The 19122-nt window shown below is 46.8% G+C and overlaps 1 protein-coding gene across 1 annotated transcript; it reads left to right on the top strand.

The window, feature by feature from the left end:
• Positions 1 to 406: 406 nt before the first annotated feature.
• On the top strand, positions 407 to 10570 carry SOAT2 (sterol O-acyltransferase 2). The gene is made up of 15 exons (XM_065932058.1): positions 407 to 685; positions 1135 to 1190; positions 1705 to 1841; positions 2183 to 2242; positions 2582 to 2689; positions 4193 to 4469; positions 4893 to 4962; positions 5535 to 5619; positions 6130 to 6175; positions 6386 to 6515; positions 7129 to 7226; positions 8329 to 8427; positions 8943 to 9078; positions 9609 to 9754; positions 9965 to 10570. Exons 1-15 carry the CDS (start codon positions 565 to 567, stop codon positions 10013 to 10015), a joined length of 1620 nt encoding a protein of 539 aa, XP_065788130.1. The 5' UTR covers positions 407 to 564; the 3' UTR covers positions 10016 to 10570.
• The last annotated feature ends 8552 nt before the right edge of the window (positions 10571 to 19122 follow it).

Genomic DNA, 19122 nt, shown 5'->3' with positions numbered 1-19122 from the left:
CCCAGCACCCAGCCCTCCCCGGAGGGGCCACAGCCCCGCAGTTGTCTCAGGTACCCACCTCATAGAATAATAGTCACATGCACATACAGCTGTGTTGACAAGGTTCTTTCACACACTTTATGGTCTCAGGGAGCTAAGTGCCCTGATACCTGAAGATGTTGCTGACTCCTCCCCAACCTTCAGCCTACAAAGCAGGTGAAGCAGCCATTCCAGGTGATAAGCTTCAGAGGGGCAAAGTCCCCCTCCCCATGACGTGTATGGGTACAGAGCCCCCATTCCTGTGGGAGAGAGCTGGGCATCTGGATGGTGGCCGGGGGTGTTTGTTGGTGGGAGTGGGGTGGGGTGGGGGAATGTCCATCCCTGTGACAGCCAGCAGAACCTGTAGCTGAGATGGTGCTGCCTTCTGAATGGGGATAGAGGATCGGAAAACCTATAACCCCTCCTCCTGAAAGGACTTTAGTCTTTGGTGCTGTCAGAGGTGCCGAGATAAGCGCTCAGCCAGGCAAGCTTGAAGGAAGGGAGAAAACACTGATCAGCCGCCACTGCCTGGTCAAGACTCACATCATGGAGCCAAGGGCGGCCCAAGTGCGAAGGAGAGAAAAGCAAGGAAGACAGCAGGAGGACCGGCCCTCCAGAGAAGGGGAGCCCCACTCTGGGGGTGCAGAACGCCCAGGTGGCATTGGAGGTGGGGATGTGCTGTCGAGAGGGGGCTCCTGCTATCTACATTTAATCCTTCCAGCTGTCCTGGGAGGCCGGTAAAGGCAGACCCCAGCCTCTGCCTCCTAACTGCCCAACTGGGGAAGTAAGGAGAAAAGGGCTATCCAATGCCTTGCCTTGTCTTTCTGACTCTTTTTCACCCATCAGTGATTAGAGTAGCTTCTTGTTCCCTGGGTACCCTGTTTCCTGTAATATCATCAGGCTCCCTGCTTGCCGATGGCCTGCTCACCCCCTGAAAAAATCCCCTCCTTCTGATTACCCCCACCCCTCTCACCCTCCCTACCCTGGCCATGATACTAGATATTGACTGGTTGTGGGGAGGGGAGGCTGCTGAGTAAACAGAAAGCAAACTTGCTGGACAGAGAAAGCCTCTGGGTCTGCACTAGACAGCAGAACCCCAACTCCTCCTTTCCCTAGGAAACACGGAGGTTCACAGAGGCCCAGATTTGGTACAATGGACCCAAAATATGCAGGTGAGCAATGTCGGAGGTCAAACGGACGGGTCCTGGAGTAGAGGGAGCAAAGGGTGAGGACTGGTTTGGTGATAAAGACAATTTGTTCTTGGGTTCAAACCTCTCAGATCAGGGTAGAGCTAAGGATTAAGATGGAGGAGTTTGAAGCACAGGTCATCAGGGCAGGGGCCCAAAGTCAGCCGGTGAACAGTCTTCTGTTAGCAGGACTGGAGGTCAGGAGAGGAAAGGCTGGGGTCAGGGAGAAGACAGTGGGATCAGAAGTGACGAGGTGGTTGGGGGTCAGATCCAGAGACTGAAATTATCTTTCCTGGATCCTCACTGCTGCCCTGCGAAACCAGAGGGAGTTAAACAGGGTAGGGGGAACCTCTGGGCAGGAACCATGCTTGTTCTTCTGTCCATCCTGGGCACTCAGCAGTGTGCCTGGCATGAAGGGAGGCTCAGGAAGTGTTTGCTGGATGGGAGGAAGGCTGACTGGATGGAGGGACGGTGCACCCTGACCTGTTTTGTCCTGCAGGCTGTAAAGACACAGTTGCTGGAGCAAGCGCAGGGCCAGCTGATGGAGCTGCTGGATCAGGCCATGTGGGAGGCCATTCAAGCTTACCCACCACAAGACAGACCAGTGCCCTCCATCCCTCCAGACTCCTTGCACAAGTAAGAGTCTCAGGAGCTGGGGGCTGAGGAGTGGCTGTGTGGCCTTCTCCATCATAAAGACTATGAGCCACAGATGTTATCTCACATGCCCTATTCCAGCATGGATGTAACTTTGACTTCAGTCTTCCCTCTTCTTCCCTATCACCTGTCTTCCTGACATTGACTATTGGGCTCTGCTCTTCCTTGGCCATGACCTTTTAACCTCGTCCTGCCTGCTGGCCCTAACCCTGACCTTCCCCTACTGCCCTTGACTCCCAAGTAGTGACCTCCTGCAAAGCCCTATGCTCTGCTTATAGCCTCCTGCCTTTGGTTCCTAACCCAGAACAACTGTCTCTATTCAGGACCCGGGAGCCGTCCCTGGGGAAACGAAAAGTTTTCATCATCCGCAAGTCCCTGCTTGAGTAAGTCAGGGGAGAGGACAGGTGATGGGAAGAAAAGAAAGAGCTTTGTCTGGGGGTCCAGGACACCTCATTTGTCATCCTCAGGCTCTAGGTGGTTTAGGAGAGGACGTGGAGATGGTTTCTAAGGCTCCATTTCTCTCTTTGCCCTGGGCGTAATCGTGGAAGAAAGGCCACCAGGATGAGGGTTGTCTGGGCTGGAAAGGGCTTTGGACAGAAGTCCCAGCCATACCACAGCCTGTCTCATCAAGTTCCCAGTCACTAGGCCCCGTCCCCACGGTGTACAATGCCTGCAGCACCTCAAGGACTCTCCCACTGACGTTCAGGCCCCTGTCCTTCCAGCGAGCTGATGGAAGTGTCACACTTCCGCACCATCTACCATATGTTCGTCGCCGGCCTGTGCGTCTTCATCGTCAGCACCCTGGCCATCGACCTCATTGATGAGGGCAGGTAGGCACCCCTCCCTCTCATGGGCCCACAGACCAGGTCAGACCACCTGGGCGCCTAGAACTCCACCTGCCACTGGGGCCCCATAGAGCAGGTCCATTTGATCATTAAACACACATGGACATTGCTTCCAACCACCTTCCTACCCCCAAAGCCCTCTTAGATTTCCCTGTACAGCCTTGGATGGTCTTTGGTCTGTTTAACTAGGATCAGTCCCCTGGGGACACTAGGCCCCCACTCAAATCCTCTGGAACCCTTGTCCTGAGGCAGACATGCATGTATATGCACTCGTAAGTGTGGTTCCCACCTCACTGCTCACGCACACTCCCTTCCAAAACAGTGCTGTTCAAAAAAAAAAAAAAAAAAGACAGTGCTGTTTAATTCAAGCAACCTCCAGTGAGTCCCCTAAGTACCAGCCCTGGGGGCCAGAGGATGGGCCATGCCTCTGTCTGTGAGGCATTCCCAGTCTTGAGGGAAAGACAGATGTATGCACACAAGAGTCCAGGTTTCCCTACAAAACCCCTTCCCTCTCTGGGATGAGCTTCAGGGGACTGTGGACCCTTGGGGGTTTGGATTTGCATGATCCTGTCTCACCCTCCAGATAGCTTAGGAAGCAGTAAAAGGAAGAGGACCAAAGATTTGCAGGTTCAGCAACAGCACTTCCTTTTGATAAAATTGTTGTCAATCCTTATAACTAAGGATCAAATCTCAGTAAATTTTCAAATATATGCAGAGCGACTCCTCCACCATCCCCTCTATCCCAGACCGCTCCCCAGAGGTAACATGTTTAACAGTTGTAAGAGTTTCTCGCCAGGGCATTTTTCATGCCTCCACTTCCAGATATATGTAAGAACCAAGGGGATGTATTTGGGGGAGGTGGGGGAGGGGAGGAGCTTACATTACTAAGATACTTACTGTACATTTTGTTTCCTTTTCACTCCCTAAAGACCCACCTTAGAGGTCTTTCCATGTTGCTCCATTGATTTTAATGGCTGCAGAGTCTGGAAGTGCCAGCTTTTGATCATTTAGTTCTTTATTAATGGACTTAAAAATCACTTCTAATTTACCATTACAAGCCATGCACTCTTTTTTGGCCACACTGCATGGTTTACTGGATCTTAGTTCCCTAACCAGGGATTGAACCTAAGCCACCTCAGTGAAAGCGCAGAGTTCTAACCACTGGGTCTCCAGGGATTTCCCAAACTATATACATAATATATATTTTACACTGATATATAATATTGATAATTTTATTTATTTTTGGCCCTGCTGGGTCTTCCTTGCTGCATCTAGTTGTGGAGAGCAGGGGCTACACTAGTTGTGATGCAAAAGGGCTTCTCATTGCAGTGGCTTCTCTTGCTGCAGCGCACGGGCTCAGGGGCCCAAGAGCTTCTGGAGTTGCGGCATGTGGGCTCAGCAGCGAGCCTTCCAAGAGCTCTGACTGCAGAGGAAGGGGACAAGTTTGGGCCTCATGCTCATCTACTTTGTCGCCTTCCCCACTCCCAGGCTGATGATGGAGTTTGATCTGCTGACCTTCAGCTTCGGACAGCTGCCCTTGGCTCTGGTGACATGGGTCCCCATGTTCCTGTCCACTCTGCTGGTGCCCTACCAGGCCCTGCGGCTGTGGGAGAGGGCCCAGTCTGGAGGGACCTGGACCCTGGGGGTGGGCCTGGGCTGCTTGCTGCTGGCTGCCCACGCCGCTGTGCTCGGCATCCTCCCGGTCCACGTGGCAGTGGACTATCAGCTCCCGCCAGCCTCCCGCTGTGTCCTAGTCTTTGAGCAGGTGGGTGATGGGCGGGACCAATGGTGGGGTGGGGCCCCTGGGAGAGAGGGCATTGGATACTGTATTGGTGGGGGTGGAGCTAATTATCAGGGGCAGAGTCCTTTGCGGCAGATTTGAGCCAACCAGCAGTCTCCAAAGAAATGTAAACAAATGGACTCTGCTGTGCAAATATCATCATATAGTCGAAGGGAGTTGGCCGGCTAGAGGCTCTGCCCTTTCCGGTACTCCTTTACCCTAGACTCATCCCAGCAGCCATCTGTGTTAGGTTATAAGACTGTCCAACAAAAAGATAAAAGTATGGGGGTTGACCATACAAAGTTTACAATCTGCCTGCCCCTCTCCCGGTGTAAACGTGAGCACAGAGAGGTTAAGTGATCTGTTCAAGTCCCAAAGCACCTTAACCTCATTTCTATTCCACCTCAGGTCAGGCTCCTGATGAAAAGCTACTCCTTCCTGAGAGAGACGGTACCCGGGACACTTTGGGCCAGAGGAGGTGAGGCCTTCAGCAGGCGCTGCTGTCAACTCAGTCCTCTTGGTTGGTTGAATGAAGCCAGCAGGTGCAAGAGCCTCATAAAAGCTCCAACTTTCTAAGCCCTTCTTGCCCACAGGGCACACCTCCAGCCGCCAACTGGGCTCTCTGGGCCTTAGTCAATCGGCGTTCTCTTAGGTCCCACTTCTGAGAAGGCTGCTCTACTGCCCAGGACTTCTGGCTCATCCTTATTTAGACCCAGGGTATGAGAGCCTTATATGAGAAAGTCAAACCAGAAGGAGAGAGAATCGGGTGGTGGGACTTGTGGGTGCCAAATGAAGCCCTGGCCACAGTCCATCTTGTGCCAGAAAAGGGTGGGGGTACCTGGAATGGAAGCAAAAGGAGGCTGTTAAAAAGTAGGTTCAACTCCTGCCCAGTTTGACCTCCTCCCCCCACCTTCAGATCCCATATCCAGGTGCTCACCCATCCCCGATCCAGTCTATTCACCAGTCCCACTGCCCTTCCCTAGCACCCCACCCACCTGTGTCCTCTCCCCCTTCCCTCTTCACTGACAGACCCCTCTTACTCCTCCTCAGGTGAGGGGATTCGGGCCCCCAGTTTCTCCAGCTACCTCTATTTCCTCTTCTGCCCCACACTCATCTATAGGGAAACTTACCCCAGGTAAGAGCCTGCACCCCCTTCCCCACATGCCCAGGCCCACCAGGGACCCAGTCCTTCTACTCTCCTCTCCCTGAGGTGTTTAGCCTCAACCCCGACACTGGCCACTTTCTCAGGAAGCACCTCACAATAAAGATGGGAATAAGGGACAGATATGTTGCCCCTTCTTCTTGCCCCAGCCCATGGTGATGCAGTGGTGACTGACTGTCCTGGTTTGCCCAGGACTGCCCCAGTTTGCCCAGGATTGCTCCAGTTTTAGCACTGAAATTCCTATGTCCTGGGAAACCCCTCAGTCTGGAGCAAACTTAGTGGACGCTCAAGCTAAAATTCCACTTGTCATCTTTTTTAAGGAAGACCCAAAGTGTTCTAGATCCCCACCTCCCCAGGTAATCCTCCCAGGCCTGGGCAATTGAGGGAGCTGTGGATAGAGGGCCCCGGATGCTATGTCTGCCCCTGGCAGGAACAAGACAAATAGATGAGAAACATACTGTCTCCATTCCATTGCTGCAACAGGACACCCAACGTCAGGTGGAATTATGTGGCCAAGAACTTTGCCCAGGTCAGCAGACAGAGTCGAAACGTGGACTACCTGTGACTCATGGTGGCTGAGGGGGCATTTCTGGGAGTGAAGTAGGGGAGGCCCGGGAAGAGGTCAGAGGGTTGTGCAAAGAGAAGGGAAGGCAGATGCTGGGCCAGAGTCCAACTCCAGAGGAAGGGGGCAGTGGCCAGTGACTCCTCTCAAAGTTATGTGTCCTCCGCCCCTCTCCAGGCCCTGGGCTGCGTGCTCTACGCCTGTTTCATCCTGGGCCGCCTCTGTGTTCCTGTCTTTGCCAACATGAGCCAGGAGCCCTTCAGCACGCGTGCCCTGGTGCTCTCCATCATGCATGCCACCTTGCCAGGTATCCCCATCGGAGGCAGAGCTGCGGAAGGATGCACCCTGGAGAAGGATTAGCAGGGAACTCCTCCCTCCTCTCACGCCTAGTTTCAACACCTTCTCCCTCTGACATCTGCCCTCTCCTCTGGTTGCTCATTGTCAGAGTCTCACTCCAGATTGGGGCTTCCCTGGTGGCTCAGTGGTAAAGAATCTGCCTGCCAGTGCAGCAGACACAGGTTCGATCCCTGGGTCGAAAAGATCCCCTGGAGAAGGAAATAGCAACCTACTCCGGTATTCTGGCCTGGAGAATTCCATGGATAGAGGAGCCCAGCGGGCTACAGTCCATGTGGTCCAAACAGTTGAACACAACTTAGAGACTAAACAGAAGCAGCACTTCAGATTGCCGTCCTGTCCCCAACCTCTCCCAACAGGCAGAGATTTCAACATTCATGTCTATGTTCCAACATCAGGCATGGGCTTCATGAGCAAATGGATTGAATGAATGAATGCATAAATTTGTGAATGATTAATAAGTGATTGGTAGGTTGCTGGGTGACGGCTTCCTGGGAGGACCCTAGAGGTTCATGGGGGACCAGGGGGACCAGTCTGACTTGCAGTCCTTTGTCTTCTCTTCCCAGGCATTTTTATGCTGCTGCTCATCTTCTTTGCCTTCCTTCACTGTTGGCTCAACGCTTTCGCGGAGATGCTACGATTTGGAGACAGAATGTTCTATCGGGTGGGGCCTGGACCTGGGCTACCTGGGAGCTGGATGCTGGGAGAGCTAGGGAAGGACATAGGGGAGGATGATGGCTATGTTGGTTGTCACCTTGTAACTGAACCAGGTGCATTTGCCCAACTCTCGCTAAGTCAAACACTGAGATACCGAGATTTACAGCAGAGAAATGGTTTCTTCAACAAGGCAGCCAAGAAAGGAGAAGTGAAAACAATCTCAGATTTGCTTCCCCAAAGGCCAAGGGCTTGAGATATTTATAGGATAAAGAAGCAAGGAGATCTTAGGCTTGGAAAAAGTGATTGGAGGTAGAGAAAAGGTGAGGTAATCAGTGTTCTGCACAAACGTGTCTGAGTTACATGCTTCTTCATGGGATGCATGTTAAAGAATGGCATAAACTTGGCATAAACTGAGGGTGGAGTTTGGGGCTCTCTGATGTCAAAAAGTCATTCATCCAACAGCTTTACAGGCCCAGTTTTAGGGTCAGTGGTCCTAGCCAGTTTTAGCCCACTTGAACTAGACAGGAGCCAACTTCAAGTTCCTGGAAAATCTATGCCCCCTGTTGCTATAGTGACCCATACATCAGAGGTGTTATCTGTACAGGATGGTTAAGGAAGGAGTCAAAACAAAAAACAAAAAACTAAGTCTTTGTCAGTGAAGGCAGGTTACAGCAGAAGGATTTTTAACAAACTGTTCCCTTCCCTGCTCTTCTGTAAGACAAGCTCAAGAATTTCTGTTAGTCACCAGTTTCTGTTAACCCTAAGGGGCACGATTTCAACCTCAGCTGTGCTGTCAGCCTCCCACAGTGAGAAATGTGCTCCTCTGGGTATGCTTATAATGTCACCCGTCCACCTCCTGACCAGCCAGGGCTCAATGCTTTTGTGGGGCTGGTACTTTGGAATCTTCTCCTGAGAGTAGACAGGAAGGGCCCCAAGGCCTGAGGAGGGAGTTAGGCGGATGCTTGCTGGCCCTCTCCTGCTGGGAGCCAGCCCTTGCAGAGAACAGGACAGGGAGTGGGGAGCAGGGAGACGCAGCTGGGAACTGGGCAGAGACAGGGCCCTGATGCTCACCTCCTGCCCCGCCTGACCCCATCCCACCCCACCCCCAGGACTGGTGGAACTCAACATCCTTCTCCAACTACTACCGCACATGGAACGTGGTGGTCCATGACTGGCTCTACAGCTACGTGTATCAAGATGGGCTTTGGGTATGGGCTCAGCTCCCACGGTTAACAACCTCTCTGGGACACCCGTTCTTTCCCTTTCTCTGTACATTCCATTTTTTCTAGACCTAAGGGCCCCTTTGACTCTCACCTCCCTCATTCTACCCAACCCAGTGGGCAGAAAGAAAGTCCTTCTTATGATCTGACTTCCTTCCTTCCTTGTCCTCAACTACACCTCCTCCACAGGGCATGTCTCCCCTCCTCAGCCTTCTAAGGAACATGCATATAGCAATTTTCAGTTACCAAGAATTTTCCCACACTGTATAATCTGCACTGTAAGCCTGAGAAGTAAGTATGATTATATCCCCCTTTTGAAAGCGGCCTCTAAGGCCCAATAGACTAATACAATGCTTCTAAGTAAGACATGTCAGCCTTTCTGATCCCAAACCCCATATTCTTTCCATCGTACTACATACCCTCTGGCTTCCTTAAAGAGGGGGGCTCTTTGCAGAGGAGGCTTAGAGAGACTCACTCTACCCTCCTCCCCTGACCCCTGCCAGCTCCTCGGTGGCCGGGCCCGAGGCGCGGCCATGCTGGGCGTGTTCCTGGTCTCAGCAGTGGTCCATGAGTACATCTTCTGTTTCGTCCTGGGATTCTTCTACCCCGTCATGCTATTGCTCTTCCTTGTCTTTGGAGGTGAGCTGGGCCTCTGTATGCCCCCGTAGAGGGAGACATCCCAAGGGAAGAGTCCTGGAGATTCCAGACTGATGGGAGAGGCCACGTAATACCCAAGACAGAAGCGGGGTGTGCATGCCTCCTGGGGGAAGGCATGGTGCTGTGTGTGAGAGCTGGAGGGGGCAGGGGACTTGGAAGCTGGGAAGGAGGTAGCATCGGGAGGCAGCACAGTGGTATCCTGGGGGGGGTGCAGTGGGAAAACAATTCTGGCTGGAGAGCAGCATCTGAGCAGGGCACACACAGAGGGAGACAAAGGGGAGAAAACTGCTGTGGGTTGGGAGGTTCTGTAAGGGAGCCAGGATAGCAAAACGTAAACTGAGGAATCCTGAAGAATGCCTGAGACCTCCGTGGGTGCCTGGAGTTGGGCTCAAGATCTTTCTCAGTCTTCCTGTTCCAACTATCCCCTGTGCCCTGAGATAAGAAGGCAGCCAGGAAGATACATTACAGGTGTCTGGAGCTGAGGTGACCGACCACCTTTCCTCCTGCATCAGGGCCACTGAACTTCACGATGCACGACCGGCGCACGGGCCCAGCGTGGAACGTGCTCATGTGGACCTTGCTCTTCCTGGGCCAGGGCATCCAAGTCAGCCTGTACTGCCAGGAGTGGTATGCACGGCGCCACTGCCCCCAGCCCCAGGTAAGCGGCCATGACCCGCCCCCACCCCACCCGCTCAGCTCCTCACCCAGGAGGACACGCTTCCTCTCCCCAACAGCCAGCCCCCTATGGTTGCCCTGTTCAACAGCCAAGGTCAGGGGCCAGGGCCTGTTTCCTGGGTTCCCATGTCTTAGATGCATAGGGTAAACCCTGGGAGGGATCTTATTCACAACTCACTTTTCTCTGGCACAGACAACCTTCTGGGGGCTGGTGACACCTCGATCTTGGTCCTGCCACACCTAAATGCCAGGGTACTGTCACCGCGCAGATGACACCACCAAGTTCTTCTCTGCCTGCAAAGTCTGGGACCAGGACTCCTCTCTGCATTCTCAGACTGAGCTCTGAGTCAAGGGGGCCTGCCATGCCTGACCCCACCAGGGAACTCCAGGGACTGAGAACTGTGGACCTGTGAGCATAGACTCAGAATGGTGATGACTCTTGAGCCCCCATCCCTGTGGACTGGGCACAGGGCCCCCTCTCACTCCATGGCTGTTCAGACTGGCAGAGACACAAAGGATCTTACAGATCTGGTGAATGTGGCTTGACTTAAAGCAAGCTGAGGTAATCAAGGTCTGAGAAGGATTTGTTTCTTTGCACTCTTTCCAATATAATAATAAACTGTATGTATCACTTTTTATTCATTCATTCATTTGTTGAAGACCCATTTTTTTGGCCACACCACACAGCATGTGGGTTCTTATTTCCCTGACCAGGGATCCAACCCACACTCCTTGCATTGGAAGTACAGAGTCTTAACCACTGGACCACCGAGAAAGTCCCTTGAAGACCCACTTTTAAAAACTTTTTACAATTGAAGTATAAGTTGATTTACAATGTTGTGTTAATTTTTGCTGTACAACAAAGTGACTTCTTTTTATGTGTGTGTGTGTGTGTGTGTGTGTGCCCAAAACTCAAATTGTATTCTTTTCCATTAGGTTTTATCCCAGAACATTGAGTATAGTTCCCTGTGTTATATAGTAGTACCTTGTTGTTTGTTCATTCTATATATAATAGTTCACATCTACTATTCCCAAACCCCCAGTCCATCCCTCCCCAACCCACCCACCTCCTTGGCAACCACAAGTCTGTTCTCTGTGTGAAGACTCATTCTTTAAAAAACTTTTATTTTATACTGGAGTACAGCCTTTTGTGATAGTTTCAGGTGAACAACGAAGCAACTCAGCTATACATGTACATGTATCCAACTCCCCTCCATTTTAAGGTTGCTGTATGGCATTGAGCAGAGTTCTCTGTGCTATGTAAGTGGTCCTCGTCGGTTATCCATCTTAAACATAGCACTGCGTACATGGTGACCAAACCAGTCAATTCTAAAGGAAATCAACCCTGAATATTCATTGGGTGGACTGATGCTAAAGCTGAAGCTCCAGTAGTTTGGTCACCTGATGTGAAGAGTCAACTCATTGGAAAAGACCCTGATCCTGGGAAAAAGTGAGGGCAGAAGAAGGAGGTAACAGAGGATAAGATGGTTGGATGGCATCACCAACTCAATGGACATGGGTTTGAGCAAACTCCAGGAGATAGTGAAGGACAGGGAAGCTGGAGCGCTGCAGTCAGTCCGTGGGGTAAGAAAGAGTCACACATGACTTAGCAACTGAACAACATGTTGACGACCCACTTTTGACAGGCATGATTGAAGAGTGTGCCTGCAAAGGCGGGACTTTGTGATGGGAGGGGCTGAGTGATATCCTCCTCATCTTTTCTATGCCACCCCAATCTGCCCAAAACTCAAATCACTCCTCCTTCTACCTCTCCTCCTTCAGATCAAATTTCTACAGCCCTTTCATCCTTCTAATCCTGGCAATCTCCAGCACGTTTTCAGAGAGCACATAGCTGGCCTCCTTTCCTTCAGAGGACCCAGGAGAAGAACCCCCTATACAGACCGTAGCCAAATCTTTTAACTTCATGAGCTTCAGCTTCCATAGCTATAAAATGGACATTTAGGGAGTTCCTTGGTAGTCTAATGGTTAGGGTTTGATGCTTTCACTGCTGTGATTTTCACTGCATTTGACTTTGCAATTATAGTTCAATTTCTGAACTTTCTATTATGTTCCACTTATTTTTTTGGTCTTTCTTTACACCAGCACCACACTTTCATGATTACTGTAGCTTTATAATGTCTTGAAAACAGGTAATGTAAGTCATTCAACCTCCTTTTTCAGTCATTTTGCCTAATTGAAGTCCTTTGAATTTTCATTATAAACTTTAGAATTGGCTTCTAAGTTTCTCTTAAAAAAAGAAAGAAAGAAAAGTCTGCTGGGATTTTGATTGGAATTACACATTATAGCTGTAGACCAATATGGATAAAATTGACATCTTAACAAAATTAAGTCTTCCCATCCATTGATATACTATATCTCTCCACTTGTTGAGGTCTTCTCTATTTTATTGCAGTAACATTTTGTAGTTTTTAGTGCACAGGATTTGCACATTTTGTCAGAATCTCCCCTAAGTATTTCATATGTTTTAATGGTATTTTTAATTACAATTTCTGATTGTTAATTGCTACTATAGTGAAGTCAACTTTTTTTTTTTTTTGGCTGCCCTGGGTCTTCATTGCTGAGCGTGGGCTTTCTCTCGTTTCAGTGAGCAGGGGCTCCTCTCTAGCTGTGGTGCACGGGCTTCTCATTGCAGTGGCTTCTCACTGTGGAGCACAGGCTCTATGGTGTGCAGGCTCAGTAGTTGGGGCACAGGGGCTTAGTTGGCCCCCCAGGTGTGGGAATCTAAACTCCCCAACTAGAGATCACATCTGTGTCCCCTGCCTTTGCAGGTAGATTCTTAGCCAGTGGACCACCAGGGAAATCCCAACCAACTGATTTTTGAGTATTATCCTTGTATCTTTAAACCTTGTTAAATGTACTAATTATTTCTAGGAGTTGCTTACTTTTGAAGACTCCAAAGGATTTTCTACAGAGATGGTCATGTCATCAGCAAATAGATAATTTTATTTCTTCCTTTCCAATGTTAATGCCTTTTATTTCTTTTTCTTGCCTTATTGCACTACCTAGACCCTCCAGTGTTGGAAAGAAGTAATGACAGTAGACATCTTTGCCTTGATCTCAGGGAGAAGCATTCAGATTTTCATATTAATGTTAGCTGTAGGTTTTTCATGGATACCCTTTATGAAGTTTAGAAAATTCCTTTCTGTTTCTAGTTTGCTAAGAGGTTTTCTTTTTTTTTCCTGCCAGAAGTGAATGTTTAGGAAATTCCCTGGCAGTCCAGTAGTTAGGACTCAATGCTTTCACTGTTGTGGGCTTGGGTTCAATCCCTGGTCAGGGAACCAGGATTCTGCAAGCCATGTGTCATGGCCAAAATATAAAATAAAAGTAAATGGATGTTTAATTTTGTCAAATGCTTTTTCTGCATCTACTGAGATGATCATATTTTTTTCCTTTTTTAAACTTTCAGTATGTAAATTACATTGAGTTAACATTCTGGAACAGATCCTACTTAATGCTGATACATTTTTAAATGTATCATTTGTTTCTATTTACTAAATTTTAAAAATAATTTTGCATCTCTGTTCTCAGGAACTATTGGTCTGTAATTTTCTTGTAACTCCTTTATTTTGATATGAGTGCAATTCTGGCCTCAGAATTAGTTGGGAAATATTCCCTTCACTGATTTTCTGAGTTTGTAGAAGTGCCATTTTAAAAAATTAAATGTATGGTAGAGTTCAGCAGTCAAGCCACCAGAGACCAGAGTTTTCTTTGGAAAGGGGTTTTCAAAATTCAAGTTCTTAAATATATTTAGGATTTTTCAGGCTACCTATTTCCTCTTACCTGAGCTCTAGTAGTTTGTGAAATTGTCCATTTCATCTGTATTGTCAAATTTAGGGGCAAGATTCAGTACTTTCCTGGTGGTCCAGTGGTTAAGAATCTGCCATGCAATTCAGAGGACACCAGTTCGATCCCTGGTCAGGAAACTAAGATCCCAGGTGCTGCAGGGCAACTAAGCCAGTATGCCCCAACTACTGAGCCTGTGTGCTCCAAGCCTGCACGCTACAACTAGAGAGCCTGTGGGCCACAAGGAAGGTCTCAAGTGCTGCAACTAAGACCTGATGCAGCCAAACACATAAGCATTTTTTTTAATTTATGAGCAAAATTTTATTCATAATATTCCTTCATCCTTTTCCATATCTGTTAACATTTGTGGTTACGTCCATTCTTGCATTTATTGTCTTTATTTTTGGCCATGCCAAGGGGCATGCAGGCATGTGGGATCTCCCCACCAGGGATCAAACCCATGCCCCCTGCATTGGGAGCGTGGAGCCTTGACCACTGGACCACCAGGAAATTCTTTCATTTTTGATGTTGGTAGTTGGGTGTTCTTTTTTTTTCCCTTGATAATGTATGACTTTAATTTATCAATTTTATTCATCTTCACATAAAAAAACACTTTTTGGGTGCATTGAGTTTCTCTATTGTTTTCCTGTTTCCTACTTCACTGATTTCTGCTATGATCTTTTTAACTCCCTTGTTTCTTACTTTGGGCTTAATTTTCTCTTCTTTCCAATATCTTAAGGCAAAAGCTGAGGTCTTTGAAATCTTTTTTTATGATATAGCTGTTTGGTGTGCAAATTTCTCTCCCAGCAGTGCTTTAAGTGCCTCCCACAAATCTGGATGTTTCATTCAGTTCAAAATATTAATACTTCATATTTTCACTTTTCATCTTTGGTCTGTGAGTGGTTTTGAAGTATGTGCCTTCATTTCCTGATATTTAGGGGACTTTCCAGATATCTGTTTTTTTAAAATATATCTTAATGTTTATTTATTTTGGCTGTGCTGGGTCTTTGTTGCTGCATGCAGGCTATTTCTAGCTGGGGCACAAGGGCTTCTCTTTGCAGCGGCTTCTCTCGCTGTGAAACACAGGCTCTAGGCGCACAGGCTTCAGTAGCTGTGGCACGTGGGCTCAGCAGCTCTGGTGTACGGGCTTAGTCATTCCGTGGCATGTGGGATCTTTCTGGACCAGGAATTGAACCCATGTCCCCCACACTGCAAGGCAGATTCTTAACCACTGTACCACCAGGGTTGTCCCTCTGTTTTAAATTTCTAATTTAAATCATTTTGATCAGAGAACATACTTTGTTTGATTGGCATTGTTTTAAACTTACTGAGACTTGTTTTACTGTCCAGAATGTGGTCTATCTTGTAAATGTCTAGTGGGCACTTGGAAACAATACTCCACTTGGGTGGAGTATCTATAAATATCAATTAGGTCAAATTATTTACTGTTATTGTTCAATTCTCTATGTCCTTACTGACTTTTCAAATGTTCTATTAATTACTGAGAGATGATAAAATAATTGTGGATTTTTATATTTGGTTTTAGTTTCACATATTTTTGAAGCTCTTTTTAAAATAATTTTTAAATTGTTACATAATTTTTAAAGGTTACTTTCCATTTACAGTTATTACAAAACATTGGCTGTATTCCTCATGTTGACAATACATCCTTGAGCCTACCTTACACCCAACAGTCTGTACCTCCCACTCCTCCACCCCTACACTGACCCTCCCCCTTCACTGGTAACTGCTATTAACTGTTTTATCTGAGTCTGAGAAGCTCTTTTTGGAAGTACATAAACATTAGGTCATGCTCTTTTAACGAACTGACTTCTTTATCATTATAAAACATCATTTTTATCCCTTGTAAAATACTTTGCTTTGAAATCTAGCTCATCTAATATTATTATAATCACACTGCCTTTCTTCCAATTACTGTTAACAAGCTATATCTTCTTCCTTCATTCTATTTTTTTCATCATTCTATTTTTAATGTATTTGTTTCTTTAAAACAGGTTTCTTGTAAGTAGAATATAGTTGGGTCTTGCCTTTTTAATCACATGTAATAATATTTGCCTTTAAATTGCAATGCTTAAGCCATTTACATTTATTTTACTATTCTCTACTTATTTATGGTTGCACGGGATCTTCGCTGATGCCTGTGGGCTTTCTCTAGTTGCAGTGCACAGGCCTCTCATTGCTGTGGTTTCTCTTGTTGCAGAGCACAGGCTCTAGTGAGCACAGGCTCTAGTCGTTGTGGTGTACAGGCTTTAGTTGCTTCACGGCATGTGGAATCTTCCCAGACTAGGCACTGGACTCGTGTTCCCTGCATTGGCAGGCTAATTCCTACCCACTGTTCCATCAGGGAAGTCCTTAAACAATTTACACTTAGTATGATTATTGATATGGTTTAAATCTACCATCTTTCTATTTTTTTCTATTTGTCCCATCTGTTCTTTGTTCCCTTTTGCCTCTTCTGTGTTCTTCTGAATTAATTATGATTCCACAAGTGGAATGAATGGCACATTTGATTTCATCTCTTTTTTCTTTTATTGGCGACACCTGGCCTCATTCAAGGTCTTCATTCTCCTACCAGGAATCACCTGCGCCCCCTGCAGTGCAAGCGCGAAGTTCTGGCCACTGGACCACCAGGGAAGTTCCAGATTTCATTGTATTTTATTGTTCTTCAATCTTTCTATGTTATTGCTATTTTGAGCAAGTTGTTATTCATTCCATTTCCTCTCCTTCCTTGCTATTTTGAAAGTTCTATTAATACTTCTCCATTCCTTTGATAGTAATCTTCCTTTCCAGCACTGATAGTCAAATATGTATTTCTTTACCATTATTTGAAAATATACCAATTATTTCTTTCATTAATGTGTTTTATTTCCTGTCACTTTCACCTCAATAAAAGAGACCTTTAGAATTCTTTTACTTACCTCTTTCACTCTGCTTTTGATTCCTAGGTTTTGCTGAAATAGTATATTTATGGTTCTAGATAAAATTAGATGCCTATCAATCTCCATAAACATTTAGCAGTATAATATTTTACCAGATTTGTTCTTTCTCCTTTTCATCTTCTCCTATCTTTACTTCTCTGTTCTCTAACCAAAATTTTCTTGACTATTTTCCTCAGGTGAGAAATGGAATTGATATACCCTCTGAATCCTTTATATTTCCATGTATCTTTCTTTTGCACTAACAGTTGAATGCTTCCTCAGCTGGGTATGAGATTCCGGGGTAGCCATCCTTTTCTCTCAGTATATATGCACTGTTAGATTTCAGTGCTGCAGATGAAAAGTTCTGTGTCAATTTGATCCTTTTTGCTTTGTAGATAACTTGTTCTTTCTGTCTAGATACTTGAAAATGTCTTTCTTTAATCTTGGACTTCAGGAGTTCCAAGCATAGATGTCTCCCTTCTCTTTTTGTATCTTCCTATGTGCCCTTTCAGTTTGCAAGGCAGAACTTTCTTCAGGTCAGCAAAATATCCTATTTTTAAATTACTGCCTCTCCTTCTTTTATGCCTTTTTTTTTTTTGGAACTAATATATTTGAATGTTAGGATTACTGGGTCCATTCTCCAAGTCTCATATTTTCCTCATTATTTCCATTTCTTTGTATTATTTGCTCTGTGCTTTGAAATATTTTTCCACTTGTTCTGCCAAGCCACTAATTTGAGTCCCGGCGGTGAACAGACTTCTTTCTTCAAATAAATATGCTGATTCTTGTTGTTGTTGTTGAAGATAATAGTTTTAGTTTCAGAAAGTAAATTTTTAGTACACTACTTGAATCTTTTTAGCTGCTCCTAATATTTTCTTGAGTTGTCACATACCTCTTCAGTGGTTCCTGCGCTGTCTGGTGGACAAGACCAGCTGTAATGATCTCATTCCTGTAGGGCCAAGGCCCTCTGAGTCATGCCCTTAAAATATGCCCACCATCCTGACCTCTGCTCCAGGGCTCTCCAGAGCTGCTCTCCAGGCTCCTGTGTGGTGAGAATGAGGAAACTCCTCACCTGTCTCCCCAGACTAATGCCAAGTCCAAGCCTACATTTGCATACCCTGCCCACTGGCCCCAGCAGCAATATGGCCAAAGAGAGAAAAGTGTTCCGAGATGGGAGTAAAAAATTCCCTTAGAATGGTGGTTCTCAAATTCGAGCATGTATTAGAATCATCTCCAGGGCTTGTAAATATGGATGGTTGAACCTCATCCCAGGAATTTTTGATTCATGTGGTCTAGGGTGGGGCTTAAGTATCTGCGTTACTAACCAGTTCCCAGAGAACACTATTGCTGCTGATCCAGGAACCACAATGTGACAACCACTGTGTTAGAATATACCAAACCAAGCCTTCCTCCTTCATCTTCTTCAAAATGATACTGTTTTGGGGGGCAAAGAAAGTAATCCAGTTTCAGGGAGATATCATCACCTCATCTTACATTGGGTTCTCCCATTTGTTCTTAACATTGACACTTGTACACAGCTGGGCTCTATCCAGGCCACCTCCTCACCAAGGTTACAAGTAAATTTAGTTAATTTCTGCTGATAGTTCCTTCCATCATACTTATGCACTGCATTTTATATATGTCTCTTGGACACTGAAGTGAAGTTGCTCAGTTGTGTCCGACTCTTTGCAACCCCATGGACTGTCGACTACCAGGCTCCTTCATCCATGGGATTTTCCAAGCAAGAGTATTGGAGTGGGCTGCCACTTCCTTCTCCAGGGGATTTTCCCAACCCAGGGATCGAACCCGGGTCTCCCGAATTACAGATAGACACTTAACCATCTGAGTCACCAGGGAAGCCCTCCTTGGACATTTAGTAGTGGACATTTATTTTGGATGTGGACCATTTTAAAGTCTTTATTAAATTTGTTACAATATTGCTTCTGCTGTATGTTTTGGTTTTCCAGCTGCAAGGCACATGGGATCCTAGCTCCCCGAGCAGGGATCAAACCTTGCACTGGAAGGCAAAGTCAACCACTGGACCACCAAGGAAGTCCCTGCAGTGGACATTTAGCATGGGCCTGAGGAGACTGGGGTTTTCTTTGGGACTTCCTAGGAACTAGTTCTTAAAACATATTTAATTTTACTAAATTTACTAAGAGCAGCCAGAAGTTCTCCAGGATAGCTAGACTTGGAGTCATTTACATGTTCAGCATCAGTGCATGAGATTTTCTCACATATTAAGGGCAGGAGATACTTAACTTTGTATATAAGCAGCCAGTTGTTCCATTTGTTGAAAAAGACTAAGTTCTCCACTGTATTGCCTTTGCAACTTTGTCAAAAACCAACTGATCCTATAGGTATGGATCTATTTCTGGACTCTGATTTCTGTCCCATTGATCTATTATTATGCTAATACCATTCTGCCTTTTTGGCCTTCTCTAGTTGCAGCGAGCAGGGGTTACTCTCTAGTTGCAGTGGCTTCTCTTGTTGCAGAACACGAGTTCTAGGCATGCAGGCTTCAGTAGTTGCGGTGTGTGGGCTCACTAGTTGTGGCAGACAGGATTAGCTGCCCTGAAGCATGTGGGATCTTCCTGGATCAAGAATC

Source organism: Muntiacus reevesi, chromosome 4 (assembly GCF_963930625.1).
Source record: "Muntiacus reevesi chromosome 4, mMunRee1.1, whole genome shotgun sequence".
Taxonomy (NCBI): Eukaryota; Metazoa; Chordata; class Mammalia; order Artiodactyla; family Cervidae; genus Muntiacus; species Muntiacus reevesi.
Note: the sequence above shows the minus strand (reverse complement) of the source record. Positions and strands in the feature narration are given on the sequence as shown.